The sequence below is a fragment of the Diceros bicornis genome, chromosome 22 (assembly GCF_020826845.1).
Source record: "Diceros bicornis minor isolate mBicDic1 chromosome 22, mDicBic1.mat.cur, whole genome shotgun sequence".
NCBI lineage: Eukaryota > Metazoa > Chordata > Mammalia > Perissodactyla > Rhinocerotidae > Diceros > Diceros bicornis.
Window position 1 is genome coordinate 54406315 of NC_080761.1, and position 27546 is coordinate 54433860.

The following is a 27546-nucleotide window of genomic DNA, read 5'->3' on the forward strand; positions in this document are numbered from 1 at the left end:
GCACAGTAATGAAAATCACAGTAGCAGTCCTCTTCAAGTGATGCAGACATTGGGGAACCTACAGTGTCTTTTGATTGTGCTGGGTCTTCTTGAGGAGACCAACGTTTCCCTCTGAGGGGAGAGTTGAGAATTCGGGTGGGTTCCCTGGGTGAGTGGCACACGCCACTCGAGGACAGTGGCGAGGGCAGTGGCGGGGGTGACCCAGGACTGAGACAGAGTGGAGTTGATGGGAGTGGGAGCAGTGCCGGAGCTTACTGTCTGGGGAAGGGGCGCCATCCCAGAAGGCCACGCTGACCTGCTTCTCAGTGTTGGGAGATTGGGCATTCGGGTCCCTTCTTGTCTTCTGTGTCTTGGGTCGTCCTGTGGGACTTTTGGCCAGAGCCAGGCTCTTTTCTACATGTTCTTTTCTGGTGCTGGCCACAGTCTCAGCTTTAGAGAACATGGATTCCTTGTGGTCTTTGCCTTTTGTCTTGGGGTTAATCCAGTGCAGAAAGGATTTCATCTTATTTCTCAAGCCAGATTCCGGGAGGCCAGGCCTCTTGTGAGTATGGACTGGCATCACCTGCCCCTGCAAAACGTGACCTTGCAAAGTTTGGCCCTGCAGTGGCTTACCCTGAATGAGTTGGCCCAGGAAATGCTGGCTCTGGGGCCCCACAGGCTGTGCATGTTCAGGAGTCCCTGCTGGATTGAGGAAGATGTTGAGCTTGGTTTGACTGTCTTGTGGCTCATTCTTCTCAGAATCCTGCCCCCCAGGGACTCCTGGTGGTAGCTCTGGGAGCTTAAGCTGAGGGCGACGTTCGGGACTGTGTGGACAGGGAGCGTCAAGGTGAAAGCTATGGCTCCATCGCCAGGGGTTGCGGGGTGTCCTGTGCAGAAGCATCCCTTCTGGCCTCTCGGCTTCGGCAGGGTGTCCGGTTTCTCTTGTTGAGGAGAACGCAAACCCTGCATCCCCTTCTCCATGGTCCCCTGCCGATTTGGGTTTCCCCGGGTCCTCTCTCTTTCCTGCCAGCGTGGGGATTTGGGCTGAGTCGTTGCTCTTGCCAGGGCTTTGGGGCTCAGGGCTCCAGGGCTCCACCAGGCTGGGGAGGTTCACACTGGCCTCCAGCTGAACACAAAGCACCTGGGCCTCTGTCACATCCCCACTGGGCTGTGAGATCTTGGAGGCCCCATGGGCAGAACCATGGTGTACTGCTCTGAAACTAGGGTGCTTCTGGCTCTTCTGCACTGCCTTTAACTCATTGGCCAGCTGTTGTTTAAGATGGAGCCATTCTGGATCTGGGACATGAGGCGTGTCTGCTGTGATGGGGAGTTTCTGGAGCAGTGTTTTTCCTGGGTTGATTACACTCCCAAGAGACTCCTGTGTGGAAATGTTCTCTGGGATTGCTAGGGTTTGTTCCCTGGATGCCTTTGCTCTTACGGGAATTCCCAGTTGTGTCTCTAGGATCTTCTTTCTCAGGTGGAAATTTAGTTTGGCCAAGATGGGTTTTTTGAGTGAGTAACGGCTCGCAGGCTCCGTCTGGCTTTCTAGAGGCGCTGTCTCGATCATTTCTTCCACCTGCACTTCAGCCTGGAACTCATCTGCAGAGTCTGCACAAGTCTCGTTGGCATCTTGAAAGCGTGCCGCAGGACTTCGACACTGCTCTGCACGTGACGTCACCTGGGTCAGAGGTTCCATGAGGAATTGGACTGGCCCAGGCACCTTGTCTGTGATTAGAGCTTGGGTAGTGATTGCCGGGGCCATGGCCCTGGAGAGAGCCACATAATAGAGAGCAGGCAGCCCTGACAAGAAGGCCAGATACTTGTGCCGTAAAGTCGTCTCCAGTTTCTCAAGGGCTCCGTTGGACAGGGCTCGGGGCAGCTTAGGATGTTCATTGTTGGCATCTGCAGAGGCTTGTTGCTGCTGCTCGAGGGCTGTGGGCATCCAGGGCGTAACTTCCTGTTGTAGATCAGAGTCAGTGGCTGCCTGTCGCTCCAGGGGCTTGCTTTCTGGGATGCAGGTGAGGGGAGCCCCTTCCAGGCCGCCAGGAATGATGCACTCCCAAGAGCTATATACACAGGCAGGGACCTTGCCCTGGTGAATCTGCCCACGTTTGGAGTTGATGTGGCTCTGCAATATTGCCTTGGCCTGGTCGAGCAAGTGTGGCACGGGGACTGACACTGGGTCCATGATGGGTGAGAAGGGGTCACCAGCCCCATTGGTGTCTAGGACTGTGGATTGGGGAACAGTCACATTGGCTAGGGCTGTGCTGTTCCAGGACAGAGTGTGCTGATCAGCGGGGGACAGGAGCAACTGGATGGACTGCTGGATCTTCTGGGGCAGGCCCCAGCGATGGTGAATCAACTGCCTCTGGAGGTGGAATCCCAGCAGCCTCCGGGCATGCTCCGGGAAGAAGCGTATTTCTCTGGTCAGGGCTGAGATGGGCTTTCCTTGCCAGGAGGTTTTCCCAGTCTCAGCAGACTGGGCTTTGTCACAGGGCTTATAGTGCACAGGGCTCTGAGTGTGTGGAGATCTCTGGAAAACTTCTGGCAAACCCCAGTGAAGTTGGAGCTGCCTCTGTAGCACGTGCCACTCCAGAGCTTCACATTCGGCCATTGTCAGAAATGGGACATTGATCTGAGCTTGTTGGTGGTCAGACGGAGTGACCCAATTTGGAGAAGATGAGCAAGAGGGTGTGGTTGACCTGGGTGGAGTTTTAGGTGACAGAGGGAGGAAGGAGAGCTCCTTGAAGAGAAAAGGATCCTTCAAGGGGGACTTGGACATGTTCCTGTTCATGGAGAGGCTTTGACAGCCAAGGAAGACATCAACCAGGGACTCACTGTGCAGAGAAGGGAGGCCACAGAATAGCTGGCTGTATTCCTGCTGCAAATGGCCCACTGAGTCATGAGCCTGTGGGCCAGGAAGTGGATCGAGGCCACTTAAGTCTTTAAGGGCTGGAGAGGGCAAGGCTAGAGCCATATGGTTTGGGATTTGCTGGTAGTGGTGTCTTTGTTCTGGGTCCACAATGGACCATTCAGAAACCCAGAAGGCCTGGGTTGGCTGGCCAGCCATACATGAACCCCAGGTCTGGTAGGAAACGGTTGCAAATTTCTCAACAGAGAGCTGAGAAGTATCGTTCTGGATGAAAGAAACTGGTTGGTTATTTATAGGTTGGTAAAACAATGGCGGGTTTGGCATGAACTGTCTCAGGGACTCCTCCACACGTCTGGGGAGCCCCCACCTCTGAAAATGCATCCATTTCTTTACATGTACCTCAAGAAACCTCAGGACTTCAGGACTGAGGAATGGCAAGTGGGCAGGGAGGACAGTGACCATATGCAAGGCCAGAGGGTGTGTCAGGGTAGTGATTTCTCCATTCGGAGTCAGCAGAGAGATCTGGGAATTCAAGGGCTGCTGACCTTGGTTCCCGTAGACGAGGCTGGGGTTGCTCTGCATCATCTCCTGCTGGTTCCCTGGGATCCTAGGCTCCTCCAACCTTGAAGAAGATATCATCTCTGCACCCCTGGTCATCTCTAGCACTTGAAATTCCCGCCCTAGCTGGATGTGTTCAGCCCAGTAATCATGGAGGCTGACCTCACCTGCGGACTGGGCAGCTGACTGTGTTAAGGATCTCTGATCCATTAACTGTAACACTGTGGGGGTTGCAGATGGAAGTGAAAGGTCTTTGGATTGTGGGGAACGATGCTCTAGGCTCTGCTCAAAAGACACAATAGACATGGACAACACCTCTAGGCAGGAGGAGCCCTGTGATGGCCTCGGTGAAGTGGAAGAGATCAGGGTGTTCTCACCCACCAGCAACTGCTGAATCTCCAGAGCCATGGCATTGCAGATTTGGCAGCAGGAATCTGCACACAGGAGCCTCCGTACACTCCCCTCCCGAGGAAGCCAGCTCTGGCTGTGAAAGGAAACATGACAGCTGTTACTAATGGAGTGACATCTGCCTCTTTGGAAGTGTGTGGTCTGGAGATTGGCACTGCCCTCCCGTAGTCCTCTAAGCCCTGGGGCCTGCACCCCTGGGTGTTTAGCCATCTACTGTTCTTCCTGGCAAAATGCCATTTGGTAAGTCATGGTGGGTGAGCCTGAGGTTCTGGGGCCTGTTGGGCAAGGTCTGAGATAAGCCATGGGAGCACAGGGCCATGAGAGACTGGGAGGTGGGGTGAGTTCTCTGCTGACCTGTGTTGTGAAGCTGAACTAGGATAAAGTATCAGACAGAAGGGGGAGCCACTGGTTAGTTAATGGGACATCATCAGCTAGAACGTGGAGTCCAGTCTCATTTGGGCATCAGAAGGCCCGGGCCTGGTATTCAGTATTTTCAAACTGTGGAACGTGAGGTCCTTGTGGGAACTCTGCAATCTGGGGACTATGGGGTACACACAAGGACATCTCTTGTCAGCCTGTCCCACTCTCTAGAGATCTCAAGAAGAGGAGAAGATGACAGGCTCCTATCTGAGGGCTGTCCCAGGAACTGGCCTCCCTGAAGACAGAACCAGAGGAGGTAATGTCAGCAGGGTCCAGACAGACTCTGAGGGGTCTGCTCTTGAAAGGGTATATTGGTAAATAGAATATGACAGTGATGACTTATTTGTGACTTATTTATCCATTCTCTTGACTGGATAACTTGTCTTGTAACTAAGTGCAAAGCCATGTAGAATCTTTTATGCATTATGCACTAGTCAATCCTGAATTCCAGGACCACTGTGAGCCTAGCCCCAAGCTGAACTGGGAGATGCCTCCCTCCTGAGACGTCTGATCCCGTTCTGCACTGGGAACCCTCTCAACCAGTCCCCCAGCCTCCACTGTTTCTGGCTTCCTCCCAGTCGTTATGCCCCTCCTCATCCGTGTCTCTGACTAAGCAGAGAAATCATCACAGGCCAGGCTGGGACGTGGGAGACTGCAAAGAGCAAGAGATCACCTTTTCATGACAGAGAGCAGCTCCCACGGCCTCTCAGCTTCTTTCTGGGAACGTCTCCTAGCTGAGAAACCAGGAGACAGTGTTACATGGAAGGAGAGAGGATTCAGAGACATCCTATAGGAAGCTGAAGGCCTTTGGATTAGAGGAGACTGGAAACCCCAAGAATCAACGCTTTAAGGCACGTCTGTGTACAGCTTAATTAGTTACAATGTGCTGTCCCGGACCTAATCTCATCTGATCACCACCAGCACACCGTGAGTGAGGGAGGATCATCAGATGCCCATTTCGTGGGTAACAAGACTGAGAAATGAGGCAACTTCGACAGAGTCATAGAACCAGTAAATGACACAGCTAACGACTTCTGCCTTCTTCCTTGTACTTCATTCCCCGGGGTAAGGTGGAGAATTTTGGAACATTCTTGGGCTCTGATTTCCCACCAAGAAAGTCTTCTGGGAGAATTTGTCAACCTGGAGAGTTGGAGCCTTTAGTGTTGAGAGCACTGGCTCCTGTCACCAGGGGTCATAGCGAGACAGGGTGCATGGGAACCATGCCCACGGTGGAGCAGTCAGAGCAGAGAATGGGACTTTACCTCTTGATGCTGCATCTCTAGCCCTTTGTCTGACTTTTCGATGACGCTTAAAGACAAAAAAGTTAGAGTGTGAAGCTGGCATACTATTTTCTTTTTCATGTTAAATGAGACCAAAGATGTATACATTTCCCTGTCCCTTTCTGTCTATCTGTCGGTATTTTATTGACTTTCCTAACCCTCCTTTCCATACCCCATCTTTTCCCGCCCCAACATTTCTCTGCTTACTTCTGATTCATTTCGAGCCTCCTCCATATACTCTACTTCCCAGTTATTTCCCAGGAGAAATTCTGCTTGAGGCTCATGATGAAACAGGAGAAAGAGTGGAGCAGATTATTGAGTGTGTAGGTCTAAAGCTAAAGGACTTCTGCTAAGAAATGCCTTACTGGACCACCAACCAGAAAGATCCCCCATATTGGGAGGTCTTCTGAGATCCTGTGAGTAGATTCCATTTCATCTGGGTCTCAGCCCAAGCCTGGTAGAGAGGGTCTTGATTTTTCAGTTAGAATACACTGCAGGGATGGCCTGGTAAGGAATTATTTCTAGGCTCTATAAGAGAAGTTCCATGTAAGAGTCACTGAATGCATGGTATAAAATTGGGGGAGGGCAAAGGGTAAAAGGAGAGACACTGTGATCTTAAAAGCTTCTTATCTGAGGCTTCATTAGTTCAATCGTGGTCATAGTATTTCCTTACCCGGCAGCAGCTCCTTTTAGGTTCCAGCCTTAATCCGTCATAACTCCTTTTCACTTGCCAGATGAGTAAGACAATAATGAAGATGGAGCCATAAAGAAAAGTAGGGCTCAACATGGTCTAAACCTCATTGGCATGAGGAGACCAACCATCCCTCTCTCTAGGCGTTCAGGGTCTGGTGCCTAATGACTCCCAGTGCTATGCCTCATCCTGTCCGCCTCACAGAGGACGGAACCAGGCCAGCTGACTGCATCACAAAGCCCGTCTGTTTCACAAGGCAGGTGTCATGTCAGAGTCCTTGATCTGTCTTAGCGAGGCTTATGTGGTGAGTCAGTCTGTAGAGGAGGGTGTCTGGTTGTCTGTCAGGGTTACAGAGCCTGGCCCTAAAGGTGCCTGCTCACAGGTAGAGTCTGTGCTCGCACTTTGTCTTCACTCTCCACACCCTACAGCAGCTCGATGGCTCAGCTGTCTCCTTCATGATGGCTGTGTGGTCACCCATCCCCAGAAAACTGAGTGTTTACGGACACGGGGCACCTTTTGAGGAAGAATGGCTAGGAAAGAGGATCCTCCACCAACTGCTCCACCTGTACTGGAAATATGTCTGAGAAGCACACATGAGATGAGGGAGGGCCGAGTCTGGTTATGGCTTGGAGATGGAGAGCTTTGTTGTTACAGGCAGTGGGTGATGGCAACTCAGAGGTGCATGAAGGGGACCATGGCTGATGTGGCAGGGAAGGTCAAGGTGGCAATACCGTGAAATTCACATGTGTGGAGGAAGTGAAGCCTCCATTCTGTGTGGTGGAAAGAGATTGTAAATGCTGCCTTCCCTGGAGGCACTAATGAGACTCACTTATGGAGCTCTTTTAAGAGTTTGTTTTCTAGAGCTGTTTTTCCATGTTATAGAATTCTGTCTACTCATGGAGATGACTACCTGCAGAGATGGGTTGGTGCCCACTTCTGACAAGGTCATAAACTAGTTGCTGATTGTGGTTATATCTACTCATCAACTCTGGATGTATGCTGTTTTCCTGAAGGAGTTTTTTTGTTTGTTTTTGTTTTTTCACTGGACTTGTGAAGCCTTCAGGCAGGCCGGTTATTTTCTGATTCCTCCCCAGGGCCCATCACTCCTATACTCTGCCTATTTATTTACACGTTTATGTCACCTGCTTGGCTTTTGTGGATATTGTGATATTTCTCTAATAGTCTAGGATTTCTGCATTTCCTTGAGAGAATCTTGCCCTAGTGATGTGGTCTGTCACAGCCAAGAATCCTTGAGCTCACAATCCCTGAAGAGGCTACTTGGTCCTTCCTCCAGCATCCAGTCCTCCACCCAGCTGGCCTGGTGATCCCTCAGTCTGTGCTCATCCCTAAGCTGGGCAGTGTCAAGGGTACAAAGACATTTGAGTCATGTTGCCTTCCTGCTCTCAAGACATTTACTCTGGTTTCCAAGATAAGACTAAAACACATGAAGGAAGAGCCAACAATCTGGAACAAATAGAATTGTGTACTCACATGTGAGGCCCAGGTCACAAACATCCCATTTTAGGCGAGAGAAAGCATAGTGAGGATCAGGGTGGTCAGAGAGCTCCCAGGTTGAGTGATGTTGGAGTTGGATCTAAAAGTGCAGCCTGCGAGAGAAAGGAGCATGTTCCAGGTTGGGGAGAAACTTACCAATGAATGCAGAGCACTGAGGAATGGGCCACGAGTGCAGCTGGCAGTAAGAAATGCATCTGTCTCTAGCAGATGTGCAGGTGTGTGGACTGGAGAGGACATTGGGAAAGATTGGAGGTGCAGAGGTGAGGCCTCTTGATGAAGAGCCAGTGCACTTAATTGACTTCAATCACTGAAAATAATTGGTTTTTTAAAAGTAGGCATACATATACATGCTACAAAATTCAATAGGCAGAATAAGGTATGTAGTAAATAGGTACTCTTACCCTTGTCTTTCATCTCCCATTTTTCCTCCTTGAGCCAGTCATTCCTAACAGATTCCTGTGTATCTTTCCAGAATAATCTAGCATAGCCAAAAACAAATGAATGTTTATGTTTTTCTTCACAAATGGTAGTTTAGACAATTTTGCTTCTTTCTTATTTTATTTAATAACATAAATATATCTTGTGCATACAGGTTTTTTTAATGGCTATAATGTCTTCGTTAATATGACTGTAACACAACTCATCTTCAATTCTCTATTCATGGATATTTAGTTATTTATGGTCCTTTGCTCTGAATAGTAGTGCTGATACAAACCTCATATATATAAATCTTTGTACACATTTATGGGTATATATGCAGGAAAAATTCCTGAGTGAATCCACTTAACAATATTAAGTCTTTTGATCCTTAGATATGGTACATCTCTTCATTTATTTAGAATATCTTTATTTTCTCTCAGAAACGTTTTATAGTTTTTTTGTACAAGTCTTGCACATATTTTGTGAATTTATCTCTATTTCAAATTTTATGATGCTATTGTAAATGATATTGCTTTTTAATTTCAATTTCTAATTTTTGTTGTTAGTATGTAGAAATAGAATTTGTTCGAATATTTATCTTATATCCTGTAATCTTGCTAAATTCACTTATTAGTTGTAGTAGCTTCTTTTTGGTAAATTCTTTAGTATTTTCCAAATTGATAATAATGTCTCACATGTTGTCTAACAACTACATCTTCTTTTCCAATCTGAATGCTTTTTATTTGTCTTTCTTACCTTATTGCCCTGACTAGAACATTCAGTATCATGTTGAGTAGAAGTGATGAGAGCAGACATCTTTGTCTTGTTACCGTTCTTAGGAGGAAAACATTCTTTTTTCTTTATGCTCCTCAGACTTGATAATTTCAAATATCTTGTGTTTCAGTTCCCTGATTCTTTCTTCTGCCTGCACAAATCTGCTTTGAACCACTCTACTGAATCTTTGCACTCACTTATTGTATTTTTCAGCTCCAGAATTTCTATTTGTTTTATTTTTATAATTTTTATCTCTTTGTTGATATTTTCATTTTGTTCATATATCATATTTCTGATTTCCTTTAGTTTTTCATCTATATTTTCTTTTACTTCTTTGAGCATATTTAAGGTAGTTGTTTTAAGGTCTTTGTCTAGTAAGTCTAGTGCTTGTGCTTCTCGATAGTCAATCTCATAGAAGTGGAAAGTAGAATGTTGTTTGCCAGGGGCTGGGGGAGGGAGAAATGAAGAGTTGCTCTCAACAGGTCTAAGATTTAGGTTACACAAGATGAAAAAGTTCAAGAGATCTGCTATACAACATTTTGCTTACAGTTAACAGTACTGTACTATACACTTCAAAATTTGTTGAGAGATCTCAGGTTATGTTTTTTACCCACAATAAAAAATAACCAAGTAACTAATTAAATAAATAATTTTATAAAATCTGAACAGATATCTCACCTAAGAAGATACACAGATGGCAATAAGCATATGAAAATATAATCATCATTACTTGTCTTTAGGGAATTGCAAATTAAATCAACAATGAGATACCACTACATACCTATTAGAATTGCAGAAATCCAAAACACTGACCAAACCAAATGCTAGTGAGGGTGTAGAGCAACAGAAACTCTCGTTCATTGTTGCTGTCAGTGCACAATGCTGCAGCCATATTGGAAGACAGTTTGGCAGTTTATTACAAAACTAAACATACATTTACCATATGATCCTGTAATCACATTCCTTGGTATTTACCCAGATGAGTCCAAAACTTATATCTGCACAAAAACCTGCACCCAGATGTTTTCAGCAGCTTTGTTCATAATTGCCAAAGCTTAGAAGCATCCAAGACATATTTCAGTAGGTGAACCGATAGATAAACTGTGATATAGCCATACGAAGGAATACTATTCAGTGCTGAAAAGAAATGAACTATCAAACCATGAAAAGACACGGAAAAAAAAAGACATATAAAGACATGGAAAAAAATTAACATACCAGTTAGAAAATGAGGGAAGGTGGGGCCTCCGCCAGCAGTGAAGTCACCAGTGGGAAGGGAGCTGGTGTCACAGAGGCCCGGCCTCCATGTACCACGTCTTCACAGGAGGTGAGGCCTCAGTCCATAGTGTCATGGGATGAGGGACCTTGGCTGGCATCGTTGTCACGGGGTTAGGACCTCTGCCAAGTGGTGTCACGGGCGGGGTCGCAGCCCATTGCGTGCACATGGTTTGAGTGGCTCCTGGCCTTGGGGGCTCTGGTGAGCAGCACTCTGCAGCCGCACAGCACTAGGAAGGGGGCCAGTGCACATAGAACTGCCCCTAGGGCAGCCCAGGGGTCAGGGGTCCGGAGTGTGTGACGCCCTACGTAGGCTGGCTTCCATCCCACAGGAGTCACATCCACTACTCCCACATGAACGCAGCCCGTGGAGGCTCAAGCACTTCCACCTGCGCCTGAGGGCCCGCCTCCCTATTACCCCAGACTCCCACCTCTTGGCTGGGAGAAATAAAAAAATGGACAAATCCATGAACAGACTTTTCACTAAAAATCATGTACAGATGTGAAATAGCACGGGAAAAAATTTCAATATCATTAGCCATTGGGGAAATGAAAATTAAAAGCATGAGGAAATGTCACCACACACCTATCAGAATGGCTAAGATAAAAATAGTCACAATACCACATAGGAGCAAGGACGTGGATAAAGGGATGACTCATTTATTGCTAGTGGAAATGGAAAATGGAAAATAGTTTTGCAGTTTCTTTAAAAACTAAACATGCCACTACTATACAACTCAGCAATGGTGCCTAGGCATTTGTCACAGAGAAGGGAAGACTGATGTTCACTCAAAAACCTGTACAGAAATGGTTATAGCAATTTATTCATAATAGACAAAAATTGAGGAAGAAAACCAAAATGTACTTCAATGGTTGAGTGATGACACAGACTGTGGTACATCCATATCATGGAGCGCTACTCAGCAATGAACAGGAACACACTGTGGATACAAACATGACCTGGATGAATCTCCAGAGAATTATACTGAGTGAAAAAAGCCAATCCAAAAGGGTTACACACTGTATGATTCCATTTATATAACATTCCTAAAATGACAAATTATACAAACAGAGAATAGTGGTTTCCAGAAGTTAAGGAGGGATTGGAGGCAGGGTAAGTGGGTGTAGGTATGAAAGGGAAATGCAGGGAATTCTTATGGGGATGGAAATGTATCTTGACTGTAGGAATGCCACTATTCTGGTTGTGATGTTGTAGTATAGCTTTCCAGGTGTTACCATTGGGAGAAACTGAGTAAAGGTTACGTGGGATCTCTGCAAATAATAGAATCTTACAATTGCATGTGAATCTGCAGTTATCTCACAAGTAAAATGTTAATTAAAAATTCATTTGTTCTAGCTCTATCCACTGAATATTCCTTGAAACAATAAATCCACTAGCAATGAGCATGTATGGTACACTCACTGTGGACTCTAAATATAATTTCCCATTAAAAGGAATCAGGGGTCCACAGAGAAATGGCTGGTCTATGTTTGGGGCAGGGAATGTACAGGATGAGCCTGGAGTTTCTTGTTATAACAGACAGCAAGGAAACGACAAAGACTACTGGGCACACGTGGAAAGGACCCAAGAGCCAAGGAGATGAGGCTTCCACTAGCCAAATATGGGATAATTGGAGCAACAATAATAACTGCAATGGATTGAAATACATCAAATATTTGAAAACAATGTTTTTAAAATGATATTAAGAAAAAGTCATTAGTTCTTTTGGAAGATGCTAGATGTTATGGAGTGAATATCCCCCCACCCCAATTCATATGTTGGAACTCTAACCCCAAATGTGATCTTGTTAGGAGGTGAGGCCTTTGGGAGGTGATAGGGTCATGAGGGTAGAGCCCACGTGAATGGGATTAGTGCCCTTACAAAAGCGATCCCAGCAAATTCTCTCCCTCTCCTTAGGTCGTGTGAGGATACGAGGAGACGGCATCATCTGCAACCTGGAAGAGAGCTCTCATAAGGGGCTCATATATTAAGGGGTTAATATACAAAGTATATAAAGAACTCATACAACTCAATAACAAAAAAGCAGTGGAAGCTTCGTCCTGGCAATAATGGGTCGGAGCCGTGATGGCTCTGGAGGGGGAGGCGGGGATGAGGGCAGTGGTAACCTGTTCCCAGCAATGACAGTCCAGAGCTGCAATCTGAGACCTGTGGGTGGGACTCTGGGCAGGGGCAGCGCCCTTGGCATTGAAGAATCAGAGCTACAACCTGAGATGGGGGCACAGCTCAGTGTAGCACGGCCCTGCTAATCATGGAATAGAGCCACGATCTGGGGCTAGGTGTGGCATGCAGAGCAGTGACAGATCCAGTCCCGTATATCGTAAGGTGCTGTGGTGTCGCAATCCTGGAGAGCGGGGCACAGCAGGATTGGGAGCCCGGAGGGCAGATCTCACCACAGTGACAGCCTTAGGGAGTAGATGCACAGGGGGACACTCCAGGCAGATCAGTCAGCTGGTTTCAGCCTTGGTGAAGACTGAGGGAGACCTCGGTAGCAAAGGCTGCAAATATCCTCAGGGGCGAGGCTTGTTGGGGTTCTCCTGCTCCCCTGTCTGTGGGATGAACGTCCTTTGGGGGAAGTAAAGACAACGTACTCCTAGTCAGAGAAACATAAATCGCACACGAAAGGTCTGTTTACCTCAGTTCCTTTGTCTGTACATTCTGCCTGCCCTACAATATAATATGACAATGCATACTAAAAGGCAAATAATGCGGTTTGGAGAGACAGAGCAAGCATCAGAAGCAGATGTATATGTGGCAAAAATTTTTGAATTATCAGATTGGGAATTTAAAACAACTATGATAGATATGCTAAAGGCTCTAGTGAATCAAGTAGACAGCATGCAAGAACAGATGCAAAATGTTAGCAGAGATGAAAATTCTATGAGAGTATCATAAAGAAATGCTAGAAATCCAAACAGCACAACAGAAATGAAAAGCGTCTCTAATGGGCTCCTCAGAAGATTGGACACATCCATGGCAAGAACAGACTATCTAAGAACTTGGGACAATTACAAAAGGTGTAACGTGTCTGATGGAAGTAACGGAAAGAGAGAAAGGAATAGGTGAAATATTTGAAGAAATAATAGCTGAGAATTTTCCAAAATTAATAACAGATTCCAAACTATAGATCCAGGCAGCTAAGAAAACACCAAGCAGGATTAATATGAAATATGCCACACTTAAGCATATATCATTCAAACTGCAGAAAATCAAAAAACACACAAAATGTAGAAAGAATGAAGGGAAAAAATCACTTTATCTATAGAAGGATAAGAATTACATCACACTTCTCTTTAGAAACCACGTGAGCAAGAAGAGAATGCAATGAAATATTTAGTGTTGAAAGAAAAAACTCACCAAAGTAGAATTCTGCTTCCTGTGAAATTATCCTTGGAAAGTGAGGAAGAAATAAAGACTTCCTCAGACAAACAAAAATGAAGGTATTTCTTGCCAGTAGACAAGGCTTGCTTGAATTGTTGAAAAAATTTTCTTCATGTGAGAGAACAGTATGGATCAGAAACTCAGATGTATATAAAGGAAGGAAGAGTATTAGAGAAGGAATAAATGAAGAAAAAATAAAAAATTTGATCTAATAAATAACAGTTTGTTCAAATTAGTAATGGCAACACTGGATTTGGTGACTATAGCTTACAGGTAAGTCAGATTACTGGTAGCAATGATACAAGAGCGGGAAAGGAGGAATTGAGAAGGCCCTGTTATAAGGTATTGGCACTATCCATGAAGTGATATAGTGTTATTTGAAAGTAGACTGGATTGGTTGTAAACTTAGGAAACTACTAAGAAAAAATTTAAAAACAAGTATAATTGATATGCTAAGAGAAGAGATAAAATGGAATCGTGTAAAATGCGAAACTAAAACCAGAGAAGGCAGAAAGAGTGGAAGACAAAAAAGAAACAAGGACAGCTAACGGAAAAACAGGAACCAATATAGTTGATATTAATCCAAATAGACCAATAATCAATTTACACATCAATGCTCTAAATCCATGAATTAAAGACAGAGACTGTCAGAGTGGATCAAAAAACAAGATGCATGAAACCCACTTTAAATATAAAGACAAATTTGGATTAAAAGAAAAGAGATGGAAAAGACTATGCCATGCTAACACTGATCAAAAGCAAGCTGCAGGAGCTGTTAGTGTCAGACAGAGCAGACTATAGACAAGGAGAGTGTCGGGTTCAGGGAAGGGAGGGGGAGAGGGATGAAGAGGTGGAGCTCAGGGCATTTCAGGGTGGTGAAACTCTTCTGTGTGATAGTGTGGCGGTGGGTAAAGACATTACACCTTTGTCAAAACTCACTGAACTGTGGAACACACGGAGTGAACCCTCCTGTAAACTGTTGCATCTCCTCTCCCATTCACATCCTCCCATTTTACTGCTTTGTGACTATCTTCGTGGGTTTGGAGAGGGAGTAGAGATAAAGGCATGCATTCACTCTGCAGAGTTAGCTGGAAGTTGCAGCTCCAGATGAGAAGGCAAGCCCAGGTGAGTCCTTATCAGGTCTGTCCCAAGAAGCTTCATGCGGGGGCCACAGCCATGTGGATGTCCCCTCATGCGCACAGCACTCCAGGGCCTAGGATGGGAAGGACCCAGGTGGGCAGAGGGCCTGGTGCAGTGGCAGCGCCCCCCACTGGAGGGATGATGCATGGAGTTGGAGGGGTATCTGTCTACACTTGATTTTTCTTTACACTAACACCGCTCTAAAAAATAGAGTCTAATTAAAAGAGAAGGGAGAAATAAGTCACTTTGGGCCTTTGCCCACCTCCTCCCCACACCCAGCCTGGTCAGAGCCTCTTTTCTCTGTATCCATGGGGCCCCTGTGACCTGAGCCCTGGCCCCTACAGGATACCCAGACTGGCCTCAGCTGCCTCTTCTCTCATTTCCCTCTAGGAGAAAGTGCTGGGGATGAGTTGCTCATGGCAGAGTCCCAGGGGTAGGACGAGGAGGCTTTGAGCCTGGGTCAGCCTTGGAGATAGTAGGGGAGGGAGGTGTGGTTAATGAAGTAAAAGGTGCAAATACACCCCAAAGAAGGACCTGGGCCTGTGCAGAGGCCCCCTTCTGAAGATGACTTGGTGGATGGAGACTGTCCCCAGTGCCACCATGGGAGGCATGACATGAGAATGGCAGGGCCTCATGAGGGAAAGGGAAGGTTATTGGATCACCCTCAGAGCATAGAGTCACCCCTTTCCAGGAACACTTGGATTAAATGGGGAAAAACTAGCTCCACTGAGATCATGAAATTTGAGACCCTCCAGTTTCATTGATTTCTCCTGAGTTGTTATGATTGGAATCTAGTCTCTTAGTTGGTGCTTTTGGGGAGACTCTTCAGTCCTGTGCAGCTGCCCGCCAGCATTGACCAAATACAAGGACAGAGGGAACCTCAGAGTGGGGAGATCACTGAGACCTTTGTAGCAGGACCACGCTTTGTGAATCAAGAGAATGGGCCTCACTCAGCAGTGGGTCCACTCATGTGCCTGACACGCTCGGGCAGGAAGGGAAATGTCAGGGCCCTAGATGACCCTCTAGGTGTGCTGTAGGGCCAAGTGGTCAGAGTGGCCCAAGCTCCAGTCTGCAGTCAGCCCATCCCGCTTCTTCAGTGCACTCTGTAATAATATCACTTCATATCTGTGCAGAGCAAAGGTAGGCAGCCCTGTTTTCTAGAACCCAGCTTGGCGTCCCCTCCACCAGCCATTTTGGTCAGCCCTGGTTATCAGGCACTTGTTTGTATTAGAGACAGATCCCTCCATGGCGTTCCATTTGGTCACTTCAGGCCCACAGGACACTGGCAATCATAGGCAGAGCTGCAAGGCCCTTTGGGGACCTGGAGGGCTGGCTGGTGGCCACTGAGAGGACTCCTGAGCTGGTCCTAGGGCAGCTGTTGGCTGCCCTGCTGGTGATGTGTGAAAGCTTGAGACATGTGCCAGGAGTCTTTGGGTTTCCCTGGGAGATCCTGGTGTGTACTGCTGTGGTGGGGCTGATAGTAAAGAGTCAATATAGTTTTAAGAAGAGGAAAAGAGCAGCCCAGAAGGCGATCTGCCCAGGGTGAAGCCTATGGGAAAGTCATGGAGAGGACTGGACCAGTGACACAGCCAGTGAAGCCCTCATGTTGCCTGTGGGGGAGGCCAGACCTCCAACATTACAAACCCTTTCTCTGTCTACACTGAATGGAAGTCTGAGCTGGCCTTCACTTGGGCACACTGTAGAATTTCTAAAAGAAAGATGGAAAAACCAGCCTCCTAAATTTTCCCAAGTGACTGATAAAAAACCTGGCTTAGAAGCATCAGAGGATGATAGAAAACCACCTGGGAAGGAAATAACAGATGGTTTGAATGACAGTACTGATCTTCAGGAAAGTCCAGAACTGCTCGCCCCATAAACTGGGAGATAGAAGCAGAGAGTGCAGGGAAAGGAGGAGGAGAAAGAAAGGCTGAGCTCCCAAATGGCTGAGTGAGCAGATTAACGTCCCTGGGCCAGACCCTGCTGCAGATGATCCATGTGCTTGAGCTCATTAGAGATGACAGGGCTGACAGGGACTCAGAAGGAGAAGGAGGGAAGTAGAAAATGGTGACTGCCCTGTCCATCTGTCAGAAGTCCATCAGAAGGGAGTCACTGATGGTGGTAACTTCAGTGGCCCTGTGACGCTCCTAATGGGGAAAGAGAAGAACTATCCAGAGAACTGTTGGAAGACGATCAGAGGACTGAAGAGCTTACGGGACAAATAACAAGTCTCCAAATTGAGGAAGAGTCTTTGCAGTTTGAAAACTCACAGCTTGAATGTGCGATTCAGAAGCTCCACCTGAAGCTTCAAATATGCCTGAATTACATGAAGAACATGTCCTGCAACTTGACAGAAAATCACCTGAGGGGGGAAACACACTGTGTAGAAATGGAGAAGAAACTTCCCAAAGCGGGCAGGAACCTGAAGTCCACCTGTCAGACCCACACCCTCTCCAGGAAGACGGCTGGAGACGTGGCAGAGAATTGGAAAGAACACTTTCTTCTATCAAAAGGGATCCTCCTGTGTGAGAAAAGAATTCAAGAAAGCGTATGACAGCTCTCGACGGAGGGAAAGCTCCACAGGCTGAGGAAAGCAAACGTTCACCTCAGGCGATGCTGGCTAAAGTGGAGTCCAAGTTCCAGCCTTTCCTGAGTGGGCCTGCCACTCCTGCTGCTCCACCTGCAGCCCCCAGAGGCCCAGAAGTCACAGGGCCTCTCCTGGCTCCCCAGCTCCCCCAGGAGAGGGGGGGTCACACTGGGAGGGCTCTGAGGCCTGTGCTCACCTGCAGGTTTGACTCAGCTTCACAGCGGCCAGATCATGGACACCCACAACCACAGCAGATCTGCCTGTGCTTTCTCCCCTAAAGTCGTTTTGATTTCTCTCTTTTTACTTTAGCTCCTTTATTTAACTGATTGTACAGTAGTTCTTACTGAAGTTTGATATAGCATTATAATTGTAAGATAGAATTTTTCAGTAAAGATTTGGTTAATATAATTCTTACATATACACGATATCCGCATCATGGGATGATCTAGCATTATATAGTATAAGCATTGCATGTAAATTTTAATAAAGATGGAAGGTAATTAGTCTTTGGGTGGTGAACATGATGTAGCCTACACAGAAATTGAAATATAATGATGTACACCTGAAATCTATATAGTGTTATAAACCAATGTTACCTCAATAAAAAAAAAGAAAAAATTTTTAATAAAGAGTCCCTATTATTGCAAGCATCGGTGAAGTTTGACATGGATAGAAATGTTTAAAACAAAACTATTTTAGTATGCTATGAGCTGTCTTTAGAATTCTGTATATGTAATTATACCTTATAAAAATATTCATTTTAAAAAACAATGCAAACAGAGAAATGTAACAACAACACCCTATTAAACCTGCATAATGTTGTTTTTATCTTAACACTTACATTCATAGATTAATTTAGGGGAGTTGATATTTTGCGATAATTTGTTTCTTACCTTATATTTGTTTTCATTTTGTTGTTTTGCTTAAGGTGTTGTGTTTAACCGTTTCTAAATTTCACAGTCAACAAAACAGTTTTCTGTAGATGACAGTTTTACACAAACACACCCACAAAAGCACAATGCACAAGACACTTTAGTTGTTATGTCTGTATCTGAGGAAAATCTAAAATAAAAGACAGCTAAATTTTGAAAAAAATTGTAGAGAAACGAAGAAGGGGAAAATTGCACACAACTATTTGTATATACCCAAAAGATCCATACACACACACACACACACACACACACACACAAGGGGAGTTGCCTGATGAATCAGACAGAATTCCAACAAGAAGCTTCATCCAAATAGTGAGATGAAGAGACTGTGATGGAGGCATAAGTTTCCGAGCTGATGGCAAGATAAGGGAATGGACAAGGGACACAGAGGCCCCCAGACACCAGCAACGGGGAAGCTGTTGCCACCCTGGGCCTAGAGGGAGGGGGAGGAAGAGGTGCCGTCTGAACCCAGTGAGGAGCTGTCCAGGGACCGAGAACCTTGCCCACCCTCTCTCCTCCTGTCCTCCCATTTACTGCTGGAGTAGCAGGCAGTCAGCCACCCGCAGGGCCCGGAGAGTGCAGTCCAGAGGAGAGCACCTCCTGGGATAGAGCAGGCCAGACTAGGGCCCAGAACACGTTGCCAAGAGACCAGGACACTTGACTCTCTAATGTTTCATTGCCTCATTCGTGTCCATTTATTTAATAAATATCTCGTGAGCTTCTACGATGTCTTCAGCACTGTTCTAGGGGCTTGGGAGGCAGCGATGGATACAACAACCCGCAGAGGCCTCTGGAGCCCCAGAGCTGACGTTCTAGTGAGGAGCAAGTTCAGACAATAAAGAACAAAGAAACAAATGATGGTAATCCATGCTCTGCAGACAATCACAGCAGGGCAATGGGTTCTGATGCTGATGGGGTGAAACCCAGGAGGCGACATTTAGCTGAGATTAAAGGTTAGAAGAGGCAGCCGGGAGGGTCAGGGGGAGAATATTCCAGGCAGAAAGCTCAGATTGTATAAAGGCCCTGAGAACTCGGCTTCTGGGGCTGGGGAAATGGAGCAAAGGTGACGAGGGAGGAGGGTGAGCAGGGCCCAGGGCACAGATGTGATCCTAGTGCAGGGTGATAACCCCAGGGAGGGTTTAGTCCTGCGGGGTGGGGGAGGTGGCAGGAGGACAAGTGTGATGTGTGTCCACATGGATCTCCATGGCTTGGAAAGAATGCAGTATGGGGGGTGGGATTGGGTGAGGGGCCTTACAAGGGTCTGCGTGGGGGCCCTGGGGACCGAACCTGGGCTGGTCGTTATGGAGATGGAGAAGGGACAGAGGGGGCTGAGTTGGGGTGGTTGAGGAGGCAGGGAAAAGGAATGAAGAGGACTCACATGTTTTCTAGTAATCATGTTGGGAAGTCCTTTAAATAAGCCTAGTAATTAATGATCAAAACTATTAAAAACCAGAGTCCTTTCTTTAATCAAAAAAAAAAAAATAAGCCTAGTAAAATCTCCACAGGAGACCCTGGGCAGTCAGCCAGGCATGGATGTGCCACCCCCACTGAGGCCTGCTTCTCTGTGGACTAGCAGGTGCAGAAGTCGTGAGTGTCTGGGACTCCATTGGTGTCCACCATAGCTAAAGCCCTCATGACCACGTGGTTTCCTCTCTGTGGGGCTCCCATAACAGGGACTCCATATGTAGGACAGGAAGGCTCGAGTGCTGTAAAGGTTCTCCAGTGTGAGACAGCTACAGCCTGTGTTGAGTCCATATGATGCTACTCTTGGGGATACCAAGATGCATAAGAAGTTTAGTCCCCAGAGCTCACAGCCAGTGGAAGAGAAAGACTCTTGAAGTATAAATGTTCATGAATGTGGGGGATACACTTGTAGCTGACACTGTGCCTGTTTCTCTAACTGTCCCTGCTGGAGGTGAGGGTGGGGTGGGAAGGTGAGGGAGGGCTCCCTGGAGGAGGTGGCCCTGCTCTGAAGACTTAAGGATAAGTGGGAGTCATCTACAATGCCCTTCAAACTTCAGGTGCATGACAATCACTTGGAGACCTTGTTACAATTAGATTCTGATTCATCAAGTCCTGAGGGGGGACTGAGGCCCTGCATTGCCCCATTCTGGGACCAAATGTGGACTATCTAGGACTTTTAGATGATTATGTTGTAGGAGTGAGGTGAAAATAAAGAGAGCAGGGACATTTCTGGCAGAAATCACATCACAGGGCAAGGACACAATCACAAACAACCTGGTCAGGGAAAGGCAGGTGGTTAATTTGTGCAATTATTGTCTAGAGCCCAGGATTCAGGTGTGAAGGCGGAACCGCGAGTAGTATCTGTGGAGTATTGACCACCAAGAAGTTCCTGTCTGGGGACCAGCCCAGTGGCATAGTGGTTAAGTTCACATGCTCTGCTTTGGCGGCCCGGGGTTTGCGGGTTCGGATCCCAGGCGTGGACCTACACCTCTCATCAAGCCATGCCATGGCAGCATTCCATATACAAAATAGAGAAGATGGGCACAGATGTTAGCTCAGGGCTAATCTTCCTCAGCACAAAAGAGGAAGATTGGCAACAGATGTTAGCTCAGGGCCGATCTTCCTCACCAAAAAAAAAAAAAAGTTCCTGCCTTTCCAGCTTTGGGTTCAACCCCTGGGGGAGCCAAAAGAGACTGAAAGGAAGGAGGGTGACCCAGGCCATTTAATCTCCTGGCTCCTTCCTGACGAGGTCACCTTCAGCTGTGACCTTGGGCTTCAGACCATGATTCTTTTCAGATGCTGAGTCTCCATGGTGTCTCCTTGTGGTTCCTCCAGCCAACGCATCTCCTTGTCCCTTCAGGCCTGGGGATGTGAATGGCTGGACTGCTGCTAGCCCCAGGTTAATTCTTTTGTTGGGTTCATATTTCTGCCCTAAAATATACCAGAAAACCTGGTAGCTTAAAACAACACAAAATTATTATCTTACACTTTTGGAGGACAGAAGTCCAAAATCTGCTGACACTATGACTGGGTAAAGTCATAGTGTCAGCAGGGCTTCATCCTTCTGGGGATTCTTCTTCCATTTATAGCTTCTAGAGGCTGCCTTCATTCCTTGTCTGGAGCCCATTCCTTCATCCTCAAGGCTAGCAATACAGCTTCTTCCCTCTCTGATCTGTGCTTCAGTCATCACATCTCCTTCCCTGATCTTCCTACCTCCTTCATATAAGGATATTTGTGATCATACTGGGCCCACACAGATAACCCAGGATAATCTCCCCATTACAAAATCCTTTCTTTAACTTAATCACATCTGCAAAGTTTCTTTTGCCATGTAAAATGAAATATTCACAGAATCTTGGGATTAGGATGTGGACATCTTTGGGGATATATTATTCTCTGTAGCACACAGTGTCTTACGCATTATAGTTCCCTTCCACCCACATGTTTGTAAAAAGTCCCTAGGTTTATAAAGCTTCCTCAGAGTAACCTATTTCCGGCATTATCTGGTTCCCTGACCATATATATCATCCTTGGCACTTACTTCATTAGTGGATTGAGAAGGCAAACTTACCTAACATTTAACAAACACCTTTCCATGGAAATAAATACATTATAGCGGTGTACTGATAACTTAGAGGTACCAAGTACTTCTTGGAAATATCCAAAGTATGAATGGGTATCTTGGTGGTTTCCAGAACTGAAGCTGTCTGACTGGACAAAAAAATGTAAAGCATATCTACACAAAGGTTACCTACTTTTCAATTATTCTGTGAAGGTGTTGGTGTATTGCAAAATAACTATGGTTAATATACTAAGAAATTTAATGAAAAAAGTAGGCAACATGCAAAAACGGGTTGGCAATGTAAACAAGAGATGGAAATTCTAAGAAAGAATAAATCAGAAATGGTAGAGATTAAAAACACTTTAACAGAAGTGAATTCTTTTGATGAGCTCACTAGTAAATTGGAAACAGCTGAGGGAATAATCTCTGTGCTGTAAGATATATTGATAGAAAACTTTTAGAACTAAAAAGCAAACAGAAAAAAGACTGAACCAGGTGGATGAGAACATATAAATACTGTGGGACTACTACAAACAGTGTAATATATGCATGATGTTAATACCAGAAGAAGAGAAAAAGGAACAGAAGAAGTAGTTGATGAAATCATAACTGAGATTATCCGCTTAATGTCCGACACCCAACCACAGATACAGGAAACCCGAAGCAGGTTAAATGCCAAAAAATAAAGAAAAAAGAAAATTTCATCTAGGCATGTTATATTCAACTATAGAAAATCAAGATAGGGAGCCTGTGAGAACAAAGGTAATGGTTTGGAATATTATGCATTCACTGGCCATAGCTCTTCCCCCAGCTCAGCACCACACAACTGGGATATCTCTCAGCCCATGAATTTTCCCTGGGAGGGAAAGAGAAGACTGAAACACATATCCAATGTCCAGAATTTTTCAGGGGCTGCTGGAGGCACTGGTTTCTGTCTTGCCTGTCTCACAGTGTTCAAGGGACCAGGTATAATCTGGATGTCTGACGGCTGCTGAGAAACTAACAAGAAAAGATTTGGACAGTGTGCTGCTGCTCCAGAAGATCTCCAGAGTACAGCAAGCAAACGCCAGAGGGAGCAAGAGAGTATGATCTCCTGAAAGAAGGAAGGTGTGAAACCTCTACAAGGGCTGACTGGTGAAGGTCTTCCCAGTGTGAAGTCAATCCATAAAGACTGGGATAGGTGGAGAGATGATATCATCATGGTGGCACAAGAGGATCCCTGTGTCTATCCCCTTCAGTCTACGGTGAGCAAAGCATCCCTAACCCAACAAAAGCTACATTGCCCCACACACCAGGACACTGGAGAGATCCACACACTGGTACATATGAAGGTGGGTGAATTGGAGCACATAGAGGCTAAATGGGAGAAAAACAGAGGTGGTGCCCAGGACCCAGACCCAGCCACCCCAAGCCCCAGAGAACCCGGTGGGTAGCAACAGAGGTGTGTGTGCAACTCTGGCCATCCAGCCAGCTGTGGCGGTACCTGTGGCCATGGGGAGTGAACCAGCAGCAGAGGTGGAGCCCTGTGATCCTGGGCCTCTGGCTGTGGCTCAGAGCCTGGTAGCAGCAGCAGAGATGTGCACAGAACTCTGACATCTCAACCAACCACATTGGTGCCTGTGACCACAAGGTAACAGGCAACAGCAGAGGTGGCGCTCTATGAACCTAGCTCCCTTTCCACTCTGTTCCTCCCCACACCACAGCTCCCCCCTGGGAGCTTCTGACCCAGGTGATCCCAGACTTGGCAGAGGCGTCATCCATCCCTGTGTCCCCAGCAGCAGCAAATCCAGTTATTGCAGCGACACCAGCAACAGCAAGGCATCAATGATGCACAGAGGCACAGGTGGCAATGATGAGAGTACTGGTGACACCCTGAATAGAGGCGGTGAAGGGTGGAATGTGCAGATCCTCAACATAGCGAGAGGCAGCTCAGATAAGAGAAACTACAAACTAGCGCTATAGCACCACCTGCTGAAAAACAAAAGAAAGGCCTCTAATCTCCAATTGATTGGAAAGTTTGAATCAAAACAAACAAAGCTATACCTAAATAAGAAAAGTGTTTGTTATGACAAATGCACGCTGGCAGAGGACTAACTCATCAGGCATCACAAAAAGTAATGATAACACAGCATCGCAAAAAGAAAATAACAATTATCCAGAAACCAAACTTAAAGTCATGGAAGATTGTGATCTAACTGATAAAGAATTCAAAAGTAGCTTTCATGAAGAAACTGAACAAGCTACAATAAAACTCAGAAAGATAGTTCAGTGAGCTTGGTAGTAAATTAATGAACAGAAGGAATACTTTACCAAGGGGATTGAAACTCTAAAAAAAAAAAAAAAGACAAAAAACAAAAAAAAAACAGAAATTCTGAAGCCAAAGAACTCAATAAAGGAGATGAAGAATGCATTAGAAAGCATTGGAGGGGCCGGCCCCGTGGCATAGTGGTTAAGTGCGTGCGCTCCGCTGCTGGCGGCCCGGGTTCAGATCCCGCGCATGCACCAATGCACCACTTGTCAGGCCATGCTGTGGCGGTGTCCCATATAAAGTGGAGGAAGATAGGCGTAGATATTAGCCCAGGACCAGTCTTCCTCAGCAAAAAGAGGAGGATTGGCATGGATGTTAGCTCCAGGCTGATCTTCCTCACAAAAAAAAAAAAGAAAAGAAAACATTGGAAATAGAGCAGACCATATGGAAGAGAGAATTAGTGAGCCTGAAACTAGAAACCTAGAAATGATGCAGGTAGAAGAGGAGAGAGAACTAAAATTTTTTAAAAATGTAGAAATTCTACAAAAATTATCCAACTCCATTAGAAAGGGCAACTTAAGGATAATGGGTATCCCAGAAGAAGAAGAGAGAGAGAAGGGAGCAGGGAGCTTATTTAAAGAAAGAATAGCTGAAAACTTTTAAAACCTAGGGAAGGAACTGGATTACAAATTCATGAAGTTAATAAAACACCCAACTATCTCAACACAAAAAGACTTTCTCCAAGACACATTATAATAAAACTGTCAAAAGAAAGAATATTAAAGGAAGCTGGGGGGAAAAGAAACAATAACATATAAGGAGCCTCCGTTAGGCTACCAGCAGATTTCTCAGCATAAACTTTATAGGCCAGGAGAGAATGGAATGATATATTCAAAATATCGAAAGATTAAAAACTGTCAGCTGAAGGCCAGCCCTGGTGGCCTAGTGGTTAAGTTTGGCCTGCTCCGCTTTGGTGGCCCAGGTTCAGTTCCTGGGTGTAGACCTACACCACTCGTCTGTCAGTGGCCATGCTGTGGTGGTGGCTCACATACAAAAAGAGGAAGATTGACAACAGGTGTTAGCTCAGGAAGAATCTTCTTCAGCAGAAAAAAAAAATTGTCAGCCAAGAATACTCTATCCAGCAAAATTATCTTGCAGATATGTAGGAGAAATGAAGGCTTTCCCAGACAAACAAAAGCTGAGGGAGTTCATCACCACTAGACCTGCCTTACAAAAAATGTTAAAAGGAGCTCTCCTACCTGAAAAACAAAACAAAACAAAACAAAACAGCAAAGATATATAAAGCTTGGAGCAAGGTGATAAACAGACAGAATCAGAAAATTGCAATTCAGAATAGGTTAGTAAACACTTAATTGTAACATAAAGTTTAAAGGAAAAGGTTGGTATTAAAAATAACTATAACCACTTCAGTTTGGTAATGAACTCACAATAGAAAAAGGGATAATTTGTGACAACAAAAACATTGAAGGGGAAGAGGAAAAGGATGGAATCTGCATAGGCTAATGAAGATAAGATGCTATCAGCAGAAAAAGGACTATCTTATCTATAAGACCTTTATACAAACCTCATGGTAACCATAAAACAAAAATTCAGAGCACAGTCACACAACATAAAAAAAAAAAGAGGAAACTAAGAAACACATCACAGAAAATCAACAAACTGAAATGGTAGACAGAAACACAGGGAAAAAGAAACATGGAAATATAGAACAACCAGAAAACAAAGACAAATGGCCGTATTAAGTCTTCATATATCATTAATAACCCTAAATGTAAATGGAGTGAATTCACTAATCAAAAGACATAGAGTGTCTGAATGGATAAAAACAAGACCCAACAATATGTTGCCTCCAAGAGACCCATCTCAGCTCTAAAGACAAACGGAAGCTCAGAGTGAAAGGATGGAAGATGATACTCCAAGCAAATGGCAACCAAAAGAAGGTGGGTGTAGCTAAACTTATATCAGATAGAATAGACTTCAAGCCAGAAAAGATACCAAGAGACAAAGATGGATATTATATAATGATAAAGGGACAATCCATCAAGAAGACGTAACATTTATTAATATATGCATCTAACATAGGAACCCCAAAGTATATAAGGCAATTATTAACAGACCTAAAGGGAGAAATTAACAGCAACACAATAATAGTAGGGAACTTTAATACCCCCCTTACATCAATAGATAGATCATCTAGACAGAAAGTCAACAAGGAAACATTGGCCTTAAGTGAAACGTTAGACCAGATGGACTTAATAAATATATAGAGAACATTCCATCACAAAGTAGCAGAATATACATTCTTTTCAAGTGCACATGGGACATTCTCAAAGATAGACCATGTGTTGGGAAACAAAACAAGTCTCAATAAATTTAAGAAGACTGAAATCATGTCAAGCATCTTTTCCAACCACAGTGGTATGAAACTAGAAATCAGCTACAAGAAGAAAGCTGAAAAAGTCACAAATACGTGGAGACTAAACAACATGCTATTAAACAACTCTTGGATTAATAAAAAATCAAAAAATACCTGGAGACAAATGAAAATGAAAATACGACATACCCAAATCTATGGGATGCAGCAAAAGTGGTGCTAAGAGGGAAGTTTATAGCAATACAAGCATACCTCAAGAAATAAGAAAAATGTCAAATAAACAATCTAACATTACCCCTAAAGGGACTAGAAAAAGAACAAATGAAGTCCAAAATTGGTAGAAGGAAGGAAATAATAAAAATCAGAGTGGAAATAAAATTGAGACTAAAAAGACACTAGAAAAGATCAATGAAACTAAGAGCTATTTCTTTGAAAAGACAAACAAAATTGACAAACCTTTAGCTAGACCCAATAGGGAAAAAAGAGAGAAGGCTCAAATAAATAAAATCAGAAACAAAAAAGCAGAAATTATGATGGATAACACAAAAATACAGAGGATTATAAGAGAATACTATGAAAAGCTCTATGCCAAAAAATTGGATAACCTAGAAAAAATGGATAAATTCTTAGAATCATACTGTCTTGACATGAGTACAGCCATGTTTGGCCGCTCCATTGACCTACAGCCACCAGCACAAAAAAGAAATACAAAGCTGCTTTCTGTGTGGTGGGAACTGGCCTTTTCCCGGGAACTGGCCTTTCCCCCACGGAGAGAGTTGCAAGTTGTAACATTTCAAGGCTCTTGGAGCGTCGTAGCACGGGATGGACTGGCCATCTGTGCCGGGCTAGGACGATAACCAAAGAGAACAATGCACGTACACAACTACTGGGGGCTGGGACGTTAGCCAGGGGGCTCAGTGCACGTACGCCACTGATAACCATTTGTGCATGGAAACACTAAATGCTTGCTCTGCAAACTCTGTAATTGCTTACTCTGAAAATTACTGATGGTATAAAAACTGCTGGAAACTGAGCCCTGGTGAGAGTTCCACCTGTGGAAGGGACACCTTGCCCAGGACGTGTGATCCTTGCCCAGCCGCGTCGATTGACAGGGCTCTCCCGGCAGTGG

The 27546-nt window shown here is 45.3% G+C and overlaps 1 protein-coding gene across 1 annotated transcript; it reads right to left on the reverse strand.

Annotated features, from left to right (window-relative positions):
- Positions 1–58: 58 nt before the first annotated feature.
- LOC131420271 (protein SPATA31F1-like) lies at positions 59–6304 on the reverse strand. The gene is made up of 4 exons (XM_058566142.1): positions 6191–6304; positions 5500–5545; positions 4911–4971; positions 59–3893 (listed from the first exon to the last, which is right to left on the reverse strand). The coding sequence occupies exons 1-4, from the start codon at positions 6302–6304 to the stop codon at positions 59–61; spliced, it is 4056 nt and encodes a 1351-aa protein (XP_058422125.1).
- Between the last annotated feature and the right edge of the window lie 21242 nt (positions 6305–27546).

Coding starts and splice junctions, on each gene's coding strand:
- LOC131420271 (XM_058566142.1), bottom strand. CDS start 6,304: ATGTTGAGCCCTACTTTTCTTTATGGCTCCATCTTCATTATTGTCTTA. Junction 5,546..6,190: donor CTAAAAGGAGCTGCTGCCGG/GTAAGGAAATAC, acceptor TTTGTCTTTAAG/CGTCATCGAAAAGTCAGACA. Junction 4,972..5,499: donor TAGAGATGCAGCATCAAGAG/GTAAAGTCCCAT, acceptor CTGGTTTCTCAG/CTAGGAGACGTTCCCAGAAA.